Source organism: Candoia aspera, chromosome 13 (genome assembly GCF_035149785.1).
Source record: "Candoia aspera isolate rCanAsp1 chromosome 13, rCanAsp1.hap2, whole genome shotgun sequence".
Taxonomy (NCBI): Eukaryota; Metazoa; Chordata; class Lepidosauria; order Squamata; family Boidae; genus Candoia; species Candoia aspera.
The window spans coordinates 7,691,765-7,703,627 of NC_086165.1; the positions used below are offsets into that span (position 1 = coordinate 7,691,765).

The window sequence follows — 11,863 nt, forward strand, 5'->3', positions numbered from 1 at the left end:
ACTGACTGCTTAATTCTCAGAAGGTTCAAGAATGTCATGCATTACATTCATTCCTTGAACTTCTACCAAACCTTCCGTTTCAACAATGAAAGTTGCTTACTGTAATTTTCAGATATCAAAAATATAACATATCATTATGTCCTTCTTAATCAGACTCACGATCCATCCCAGCCTATCTTATCCTGTCTCAAAAAGTGGCAAAGCATCAGGAAGTTAACTTCATTAAATGCCAACAGAGAATTCTCGCACTTGCTGCAAACATTTAGACATACAGAACATAATATATGCCTATATAATTTCTAATAACTCTCTTCACATTAAAAGAAGTATTTCAACTTACAATATCTGCTTCCTTCTTTCGTCTCTTCTTCCTTTCTGTTTTTGTCACCTAAAACAATGAGAAACAAAATAAAACAGTTCAGTAGTTTTGGGAATACTTTGCTTCCATTTGCAAGTTTAATTCTGTCTTCTTATATAATCTTTGTTTGTTTACAAAGCAATTCAAGGAGCTATTAAAATCAGATGGACTTTTCTTATCTCATCTACTGCTTCTTCCCTTGCCCAAGATATTCCTATAACATTCAATATTTCATTATGCTGGCACTCCAGAGCCAGAACCGAGAGAGCTAACAAGTGCCAAGTAGAATTCTGCTGTCATGGCTTCTGGCAGGAACAGGGGTATTTGGAAGGCGATATTAACCTATTTTGCGTGACTAGCAGAATGGCCTATAGTAGTCCCCTCTATGGCTTATTACTAACCACTATGCTTCTGCATATTTTTCTAAGCTGCCGGCTCTCTCCAACATACTGTACTTCAGTTTCTTTGAGAACATAAGCCTTAAACTATGCATGTATATACAGACATACAATTATGGTTTGTTACGTTTTTCTCCACTGTAGGCCTTTTTAGAACAGAATGGTACATGTGCATTCAGGTTACTTCAAATGAAAGAAAAGCTCATTTCCAACAGCACATTATGCTTTGTGATCATAAAACTTGTTATACATTATTGCAAGCCAGCCTTTCAAATTCTGTTGGTTAGTAACAAGAGGCAAGGAAATTATATTGTGAAGTAGCATTAAAAACATCATGCATGTAGCTTGAGCTAATGTGGCAGGAACCAATGTCCTTCTTCACAGGACAACTAGAACGTTGTCCTTCTGCCAATGGGATGTAATATGAGGTTGTGGCAGACTAGTTTACCTTCGAAGCAGAATAATCCAGAGGCATATACTCTGTCATGTATTCATCCAGAAACACCTTAAATGTATTGACCCAGACCCGTACGGGGGATTCACTCCAGTTCCTCTGTTCAAGCTTCATGGTTTTCTCTAGAATCTGTTCAAACAGTGCATAAAGGTCCTTGTAGCGGATGCTCTTCCCATCACCCATCTATTAAAACATGAAGAAATGAACACTGTGAATGTTCTAAAAACAGGGCAGAAATGTATTAAAATATTTATAACAAATAAAAATTAATATCCAAAGAAAAAACATAACCACAGTACTAAACTCAAATGATGGAAAAGGCAGGTAACAGTGGCTTTTTGCCTAGATTTCAACAACACAAGCATGGGTCTTTCCTTCTTTGCATGGTGACAGAACAGGCAGGAAAGGCGTTGTGCCCCAATTCTGGATTCAGAATATTACCCCAGAGTATGCGTTGCTTTATATGAGCTTGAGGAAGTTGGCACTATAAAAATGCATTGCATGAACTCCCCAATTTGCACAGCTCTGAGTGGCACCTGATGTGTTCCATCTCTGTATCGTCATAATCACACTTCCTATGATACTTGCTTGAACCACTCTTACTGATTTCATTAAACAAATGACTCATTTCCTTTCATTCTTCATCCCGTTCACTATTATTTGGAGGATGAGACAATTTTTTTTTGTACTGCATGAAGAAGCATCTTCCTGAAACGCACCCAGTTGAACTTTCTAGCCCTGTATTTCTTCCTCTTTTCTTCCCAAAAGCAGAAACAAAGGTTCTTGCTGTTACATGATATACTATGATAATGACAACAAGAAGAAGCAGAAACATCAGAAGTTCTTCTATGAAACCCAATGTATTATTAGAGTAAATAATCATTTCCCCAAACATCAAGGGCTGTTTCTGCACAGTTTGGCTGCACCAGGAACTCCCACCTGTAGTACTTTATTTTAAAACATGAGTAGCCATGTAACTTACTGCCAATGCAGAAGAGTAGAAACTGAAGATATTTTGTCGGAATTCTTTCAAAGCCTTTTTAAATACCACATCCACAAGAGTGTCCTTCTTACAGTCTTCGCTATCCAAATCATTCATCTGAAAACCACAGAATGAAATCAGACAATTTTTCAAAACTTACCTTGTGACAGATTCCACGATGCAGATCAAGCACACAATTTCCCAGACACTAGTAAGACGGCTACCATTGGTAACTATTTGTAAGGCAACCCTATTTAATTTAATGACCTAAATAGTATTCCGCTTGATTATGGTGGGTCCAGAACTTTGACTGTCCTGGGTCCAGATGTTGACAAAGTTGGCCCAAAGAACTTACAGCAGTAACAAACATGCTTTATTCTCCTGTGCCAGGCAGAACATTAAAATTTCTCCAGACATTTCCACCAGGAATAAAAGGCAATACATTCCAGATTTATTCAGAGGCAAGATGACCACTGGACTATGAACTGCTATTCAAGAATGGCAAGGGAAAATCAGTCCTACTTAGGGCTGGTATTTCATTCCATCTTAGCCTTGAAGAACTGAGTTCTCTTCTTTTCCTTTTCCTTTTTTTTTGTACTTGCCTTCCCATCTCTTGTGTGTGCCTTGTTGGTTTGCGTTTCAAAGAGGCAGGACCTATTTCCCTTTTAACTAAGCTTTGTTGCTTCATATACAAGAGTTGCTTGACAAACGGGACAAAAATACAGTAGATAAAGGTCAGCCAGATGCTTCCATGAAGTCCATAAAATCAGCCCATGAAGGCAACAATATTATCCCTTGTTCAGACTGAAAGCCAGTAAGTATACTTAGCTGGTAAAGCTGCAGATTTAGGTATATAGCATGGAACACATCACCCTTGACATGGTCATTTCTAAATATAGGTTACCTTTTTCAAGAGGAACTCGTCCATGCTTTTCAAGTCACTAGCACTTGTTATGATCTGAAGAGCATCGTTCTGCCATTGTGCAGGTTCCATAGTTACATTGCTGATTTTCAGGCTGCGCTTCCGCTTCACCTTTGGAGATGGCTCTTTGTTTTCTTTACATTCCCTTCGATAAATGCCCGACAGTTCAGGACTCCTTGGAGGAGTCAGCTCTACATGTGCAAAGAAATGCAGGTTTTGTTAAGAACTCCACTGAGAAGAACAAGCAGAGCCATTTTCCCAGTCAGGAAACAGGGAAACTGAAAACACCGAGGTCCCAATCTTTTGCTTCTTTAGGTGTGTGGAGCATAATGGATAGAAACAGCTCCTGTATACATGCATGGGATTCCCCTAGCACTGTAGGGAAATCCTAGAAAATTTAGGATTCCAGGCAAATTGGACTATCAGCTCTCAAATGAGAACTCTGCACTACGTGCCTGGAACCTCTTGGAACAATGACTTCCGCCAGACAGTAAGGATAAATTCACTAGTCTTTTGCTTTCCTGGATTTCTGATGAAGTGTAGAAGAACCAGAAGATTATTCATATGCTGGACATGACCGTCAAGTCAAGCAACTGATCAAGCACCGATAAAGTATTGTATGTATTCACAAAGCAGGAGGTTGCATTTTGAGCTCTTTTCCCACTCTATGATTCTATAACAGCCAAGATAAGTAACAAAAGTGATTTGCCCAGCCAGTCCTCACACCTATGAAGCCCTGATTTACCACCTAATTTTTCTCTCTGCAACATGCAGAAGCAACACATTTCCTTATCAACTCTCTACTTGACATTGGTATGAAACTGCCAGTTTTACCTTCCTCAAGCTGTAGACCTGGAATCATCTCTCTTCTTGGTGCATCTTGGTCAGGATACAGTTCCAACAGCTCTGACTGGGTAGCAAGCTTCTCCCTGCTTGCTTTCTTCTCCCCCTGCCTTCCTTTCCCCCAAAATCTCATCTTGGCTCTTTGAGGTCTACTAAATGACAAATGGGAAGAGAAGATGCCTCAAGTCACGATGACTATTTTATCCAGGTCTCCTTACTGCCATGCAAGTTTCCTCTCTTGCCCCTTAAGAAAAATTGTTAACCCAATTCGTTCCAATCTGTACTATCTCAGATGGATCAAGAAAATCCATTTTAAAGATGCATCATTCAGAGCATATGGGACTGATACACCACCTTTTAATAGGAGATTTGGTTCATGACATCCCCATTTTCAAACAATCCTATATTAGAGGGAAAATGTATGGTTAAAATATGGGACTAGTTTTAAAATGCAGGTAATCTTGTCTCCTGATCTTGTCTATTTGTATTTGAACTGGCTCTAATATAAAATCAACAGGCAGCAGGGAGATCTCTCATCAGTGAGGGTTCAATTTGCACTGGTCTCAGATTTTTGCATTAGTTGATGTAATATGTGTGAACACACACCCACCTTCCTAGTGATAGCACTATTATGGTAGGCAGGCAATCCAAGACTAAGTACCAATGATCTGTATTTTTCCTTCTCTTACTCCTTGAGCAGAAATTCTCCCCTTACAGTATTATGAGTTTTTAAAAATTACAGGAAAGTTAGTTTTCAATATTATCATTACTACTACTACTACTACTATCATTTCCATTGTTATTTTACTGCTGACTTGACACAGCTACATTTGATCTTTTTATGCTGACAGGTTCAAACTCTGCAATGTCATGAATCTGCTTCTCAGTCTTTCAAAACTGCCAACTATTCATTTGTCATAACTGCTTTCTATACTGAATTAAATAGAGCCACAAAAACGTGCTAGTTGCTTGTCAAAAATTTCTCTGCAAAAATATATCTATATATGGAAAAATAAAATTGACATATTATAAAATGTATGATAAACTATTCTATACTTCAGTTCATTTGGGTCCATCTCATATGAATTCAGACTGATTTTATGGAATATATGTTGAGCAAAATCCTAGTAGCCACAGGTTGAATATTCTAACTATTGCTTCCTTTTTTCTCCAGCCATTGTACTCTCAATCACTGCAAGAAATGGAGAAATCCATTTATTTCCCAAATAATTTTAAACAAGCACTGCTGTCATCTCCAACCCATAACAGAATTTTGAGCAAAATAGGTGCTAAAGGTTTAGTGAATTCTAAAAAATTGCTAAGGAAAACCCCCCGAATCATGTTTAATTCAGGCTTGCTCTTTTTTTTCTTGTTGGAGAATTTATACCTTCCGTCCATGGCTACAATCTTCTGGGCAACTGCCAGTTTGCCAATCTCTCCTTGAGACATTGTTTTGTGAAGCTTTGCTTGGCCTTCGTTTGATGCAGAACGCTGTAACATCTGCAGTAATTTCAAAGGTAACAAATACTTTAATGCTGGCAGTATCTTTTGATATTGTAAGGAGACACAATCAACCTATACAGTGCTTTCAATATTTAAGCTGCGAGAAAGAAAAACACTCACTATGGAAAAGATGTTTTTAATCTGACTTGATTTCCCTTCTGCTTGATTGCTACAGATTAAAGCCAGAGACTAGAAGATGCAGCACAACATGCTGTCATTATTAGTTCAGAAAATCAATACTGGGAAGAATAGCAAGATGTTAATATAAAATTTCAAAGCAAAACAAATGGGCTTTTGAATAAAAATATGCGTTGATGAAATGGCAGTTATGGACTGTATTCCTAAGAAACCTGGCTCCTGTAATTCAGAAAAAGTCTGTTTGAAGTACTGTTTGATTCTTTAAAAATAATATTCTCTTTGATGTATTCATGGAGACTGCTAGTTGGTGAATGTTGTCTCCACTTAAAATTTCTCACGCACTAAGGTGCTGTTACAACAGAAAGGCTTGTTATATGACCTTTTCTGTGAAAACAGGTAAGGTCTTTATTGGAAATTGTGTTTTTGGTTGAGAATGAATGAGGGTTGAAGACAATGAAATGGGATGGAGAGCTGGAGCTGTCCACAAATTATGCCGAAGGCCTTGAATTTCCTGTTCCTATAACAGCCCTAGATCCAAAATAAATATTTTCATCTTTTTTTCTTTAAAAAGACTGGGACTTCATTGGCAGGTTACTTTTGCAGAAGGGTTGACCCCAGCAACTTTGGGTAAAGCTGGAAAAGAACCTCATATAAAAATCTGGAGAGTTGCTGTTAGCTATTGTAGGTGACACTGAAGTAGCTACAGGTTTGACTTGGTATAAAGCAGTTTTCTATATATATTAAAAAATCCATATATAAAAAAGTGTTCAGAGGGGCAATCCTATTTATAAACATAAACAATATGGAAATTTATATACATGAGACACTGCTGGAACACCTGAAGAACCAGGTTAGGAACAGATCATCATGGAGAAAATCTATCTATGTGGTTGCTAAGAGTCAACACTGACTTGATGGCACATAATCATTCAAAATACACATGAGTAGTAAACTTTCAGAAAAAAGGACAGCTCAAAAAGAAAACAAGAAGCATGAGAGATTTATTATATTCCACTTCTCAAAGATCAACTGCTTTCCATTTTCAAATGTAATTAATCCCTTACAAACAGGATACAGTGATAATACTGAGGATGGTATTTCATCTAAATATATTTTTCACATAAAAGGTTATGCTGAATTTGCTAGAACAGAAAGGGGACTGCGAGCTACTGCCCTCCAGATGTGATTTCATCTCAGTGGGGAATGCTGACAGTTCAAGTACATGGCAGGATCTGGCACATATCCATTGGAAAAGCAGTACTGGTTAATGCAAAGGAAACAGCTTCTAATAAAAGTCTTTTTAGAGTTCTACAACTGGTCAAATGTTGAAAAATACAATTCACCAAAAAAAAAAAAAAAAGAACAAAAAACCCCTGACAAACAAAGGGAAAAAAGCATCCGCTAGAAATGGCTCCACAGACCCATCTGGGAAACCAAGTTATAATGCACTCTTACATCTTTTGCAGCTATGCTTCAACCTCACTCATTATAACTTGGATAAACCTCATTTGTTCTCTTTATTCCAACAAAAAAGAGTAACTCCTTATAGCTGTTTTTATTTTCCTGGCTTACTTGCAAAAAAAAAAAAGTCAAATACAATCCATTTTCCTTTTTGTTAAAAGATGAATTGTAACCCCTGCATGTCTCTCTCTAACTGCATTCAACAGGCATAGTAGCAGGAACAGCATAACCTCCAAATTCCTCTGCATACTGAAGATAATTTGGGAGCTATACCTCCATAAAGATTTTTTAAAAATATCTATACCCTCTTTCTCTTCTTAGACGAGTGGATTTGAGACCTGTTTCAGTTACGTTACTGGAAAAAAAAAGCAAAATCCAGACCAGTTATAACAGCAGGCCAGAAGGCTAATGAATTCAAAATATTTCAGGTTCTTTTTTTAAAAAAAAATGCTGTGCCCCTTTGCTCTGCAATATTCAGCTCTGGGCATGAACCAATTGGAATAGTGGCAATCATTCTAACCTTCCTGCCTGGCCTCATCCAGGCCAACTGGTCAGCTAGCCAGCAGCAGAGTGGCTGGCATTCAATAATGAAAAAGAAAAATCAATGCCAAGCGTACAGTAATGTACTCAGAGACAATGAACAACGTGCAAAAAATGGCAAAAACAGTGACTTGCAGAGCTTTTGTTCACCCACAACTGGTGTGGAGGTGATAACCCATTTCCTCTCCCTCGTGACATTAATCAACCCTGTGTGCAAAGGAGAGCTCCTTAACTGACGCGCCTCTTGTGCTGAAAGCTCAGAATAAATAACCTTCATGTTCATGTGCTCAAAATATGCACCAGTGTGACCTGATTAAAAACAGCCTCTGCAAATACTAGCTATTAATTTTCTGAACACTAATGAGCTGCAGGAAAATTTATCAGTCTAACAACACAGTTTATATTCTGTTCCAAACAACTAAGATGGAAAGGCAAAGCAAAGCAAAGCAAAACAAAAAACCCTTAAACAAAAGATAGATGACAATTTTAAACACATTTGAGCAATATTACATATCCAAGCATACATACATAGACATCTATAATTTACCATTCATATGTAACAGTGGTCATGAAATTCAGCATAAACTTAAAAAGCAGAGCTTGAGTGTGCATGCAGGTGCAAATAGGTGTGTGTGCTAGTGAAAAAGCTGATGGAGCACCCAGAGTAGCATGGAAGGAGAAAGGATGCAAAGTAAGTGAAGATCTAGGGCTATTTGCATGCAAATGACATCTGTTAAATGGTGGCAGGAGAATCAACAGAGTGTTTTGAAAAGTGGCAGGGATGAGGCCCCTTTTGAGGAGAGAGTTCAGTGAAGCCAGCGCCTTTAATCTCAACCAATTCCCAGTCTGAAACTATTTACTGTTGGTGGAAACAGTACTGTAACCTCCAAGAACACAGCACATTCTCCCTTGCCTCACCATTTCTACATGAAAGGATTTTTGGAGCCTTCCTAAGTAAAATGAATTCAATGCAAACATTATCTGGTACGTTCTTAAGCATCTCAATGTGAGTGACAAATCTCTTAAGCAAGCAGGAAAGGGAACTAAAGAGAACTAAAGAGTCCCATGTAGTGAGCTGAAAATTTTACTCAGCCTTTCTCACATTCTTTAGTGCAACCTTCCCCGACATTTTATGGCATGAGACAGAATAAATATGACTGCTGTTTCTGCTTGAATTTTTAATGGATTTTGAAACCGCTGGCCACGGAATCTTTTCGGTGGGTTTGGGTGTTGTTTATATTGGCTCCTCCTCTCCTGCTTACATGGATGGTCCTAGTAATGGTTCTAGTAAAACTCATCTCTTAGGTCATGGCTGGCTGGGGGAATTCTGGGAGGTGAAGTCCACCCATCTTAAATTTGCTGAGGTTGAGAAACACTGCCTTAGGGACTCACCCACTACGAAATCCAGGAAATTTACCGTTGTTCTTGTCTGCATATCAAGGGAGGAAAGACAAAAAGGAAGAGGTAGCAACTGTGTTGTCTATGATTAAAAATGTATCAATTATTGTATCCCTTATATTTTAAATTGCTGTCGAAATCTACTGTATACTATTCTGAGATATTCTGTATACGGGCGGTATAAAAGGTTAGTCAAGTACAGTATATTCCTGATGTCCTGCACTACAACTCCCATCTATCCATCCAGCATCAGGGTACCATATTGGAGAAAAATGGTAGATTGATTGATTGATTTTATTTATCAAATTTATCACCGCCCATCTCCCCCACAAGGAGGGACTCTGGGCAGTTGGACTTTAAGATCAATCAATGTCCTGCATACCTGGCATGCAATGCTATTATCTGGGAGGCCTGACAACAATGTGGAAATATCCTTATGGTCTATAAACTAAAAATTACGTACAGTCTTTTGAAGCAGGGCAGTGTGAATTCTGAGATGCATGATGTATGAGCCATATCAAACTAGCATTTAAACTTAAGTCTTCCTGCTTACCTATTCCAAGGGACAGAGCACCAGCTGTCTCAAACTAAGACAAGACATTCCAGCAAAAATCAAACCTAGTTTGAGAATTTCAGGCTTGCAGCTACAGCTTGTATACATGAACATGGATTTCGAAAGAGGATTGCTTTAATAAAATATCAGCACTGAAACCTCACATGAAAAAGGTTGTCACATATTTTCTGCTGGACTGAGATGCACTTCAAAGCTTTAGATTCTTCCCACAGCTTCAGTTGCGGACCCAATTTATGAGCTTGAGCTCCAGGAAATCCAGAAAAATATTCAATGGTACTTCCATAGGAAATGCCATTAAGAAGGGTATTGAAGTCCAGATATCTATCTGAGGGAATTTGCTCCAGTGTCTCATTAATGGTATTCTGTTCAGTTAAAAGGCATTTGGGAACTATCTTCACCCATTTTAGAAAAACCGTTTCTACTCTCCTGTGCAGAGGCTAGAACTCCCATTGAACAATAAGAGATTTATCGCTTACAAAATGGTTTCCTTTTCTGCAACAGATACTAAAATTAAAAAAAAAATCACTGTTGAAATTATCTGCCTGTGTTACTAGACCAGACATATTTCTGACTGCCCAACTCAAGACTGCATTTCATCCCAAGATAGTCTAGGGTGGTTCTATCTTCTACCTGTTTTAAAAATAGGATGGAAGGTTAGAAACTGGTGAACTGAGACATACAATAGCTATTCAGCCTTCTCCAGCTCTACATCCTCTAATTCAGTGCATCAGAGGAAGGGGATTATGGGAATTATAATTGCAGGGCCCTACTGAAGAAACAATTGCTACAGATATTCTAAAACGCTACCTAAACTTTGACATCGGGAGGCATCAGCCCTGGGTGACTGTGTTCTTAGAGGTTACCCATCCAATAATACCGTTACAGGATGGGAGAAACAGCAGCAGAAGATGTCAGTACTGCCAAGGGTTAGCCAAGAAATGCTCCCATACAACTGCTTGTTGAATATATTACCATTTCAGAGTCACTATGACAGGGCTGCCCAAGCCTGACTGCACAACCAGGCTCAAGGTGAGGAGGATGCTCAAAGGAGAGAAGGAATTCAAGATTGTCATCACAATCCTCTTCCTCTGTATCCCCCTCCCAATCAGCAAAAGCACCTCTAGTCAAGAAATTCGAGCGGGTCCGTGCCATGCGGGCTTTCTTTTTATGGACTGGTCGGGCAACCTGCTTGATACCAAATGATAAAACAGATGATATGAAATGAACAAACAAAAAATACAAGTCAAGGATAAGGAACATGGAACCATAAGGATTAAAAAAAAATCTTCCAAGTGCAACATTTGTTTAGACAACAAAGTAAGTTGGTTCTCAACAAAAAAGGATGGACAGCAGAAATGAAAACACAGGAAAAGTAGGAATGATGCCATCATTGCCTTTAATATAGTTTAAACGATGAGCCAGTTCAGGCAGAACAGGACCTGGTTCACACTGAAGTGGCAAAGCTGTGGCTGAGCGGCATGTTAAAATGCAAGTGGAGATTCCCCTGGCACAAAATCTAGACAATCTGATGCCAGAGAGAAGGTATTCAACTAGATTCTCCCTAGTTTTCTATATACAGTGCTTGTTTGAACAAACACTCAATTATGGGAACCCCTGCCTACAATCTGAAGCATACAGCTGAGAAACAGATTTGCTACCACATAAAAACTAGGTCCACAGTACAAAAAAGCACTGTGGTGTAGCACTCTTCGATCTTACATCTGCTTTCCAGCTGATGAAACCCTATACTCCTTCCTACAGTTCATCTCATGTTAACAGTACTGATGATTTTGGAAGAGAAATAAATGACTTACTGGTGAAAAAGTATGTTTCTTACCTCTCCTCTATCTGTTTTGGGAAGCTTCAGTGGCTTTTTTTGTTCTTCTTTTGGAAGAAGCAGAGGTGATGAAGATTCTTTGTTAAAGCTAAAAAAACAAAATGATTGCAGACTGACTTGAAGTAGACTACAGACAGTCAAAAATAAATAGTATGGGAAAGCAGTGATCAACTCCCTACAGAGATATTGCATTGGGTTTCCCTAGAACTGCAAAACCAGTGTCTTGTAATTTTGCTGCTATTTGGTTCAATGTTCTAGAGAATGGGTGGTCAATATTTTGAGCTTAAAAGAATCAGAAGTTGCACACAGTTTGTATCAGATATTCATAAGATATTCACAATTCTGTATGTATTTTACTGAGAGTTCAATTGATACTCATATCTATATTTTTTTATTTGTAAGGGTTGAAGCCAGCAAAGTGGGAGCCCCTGTTTTTCATGCCAGCCAGCTGTTTT

General features: G+C 38.5%; 1 protein-coding gene across 1 annotated transcript in view; it reads right to left on the bottom strand.

The window, feature by feature from the left end:
- Window positions 1-11,863, bottom strand: part of MYO9A (myosin IXA) — a 107,150-nt gene that overhangs the window by 12,791 nt on the left and 82,496 nt on the right. Inside the window, exons 26-33 of the mRNA XM_063314255.1 lie at window positions 11,409-11,496; window positions 10,544-10,759; window positions 5,345-5,457; window positions 3,949-4,109; window positions 3,097-3,305; window positions 2,193-2,309; window positions 1,205-1,393; window positions 341-388 (exon numbers count right to left, since the gene is read on the bottom strand). Of these exons, the coding sequence (XP_063170325.1) occupies window positions 341-388; window positions 1,205-1,393; window positions 2,193-2,309; window positions 3,097-3,305; window positions 3,949-4,109; window positions 5,345-5,457; window positions 10,544-10,759; window positions 11,409-11,496 (1,141 nt within the window). The remainder of the gene's footprint in view (window positions 1-340; window positions 389-1,204; window positions 1,394-2,192; window positions 2,310-3,096; window positions 3,306-3,948; window positions 4,110-5,344; window positions 5,458-10,543; window positions 10,760-11,408; window positions 11,497-11,863) is intronic.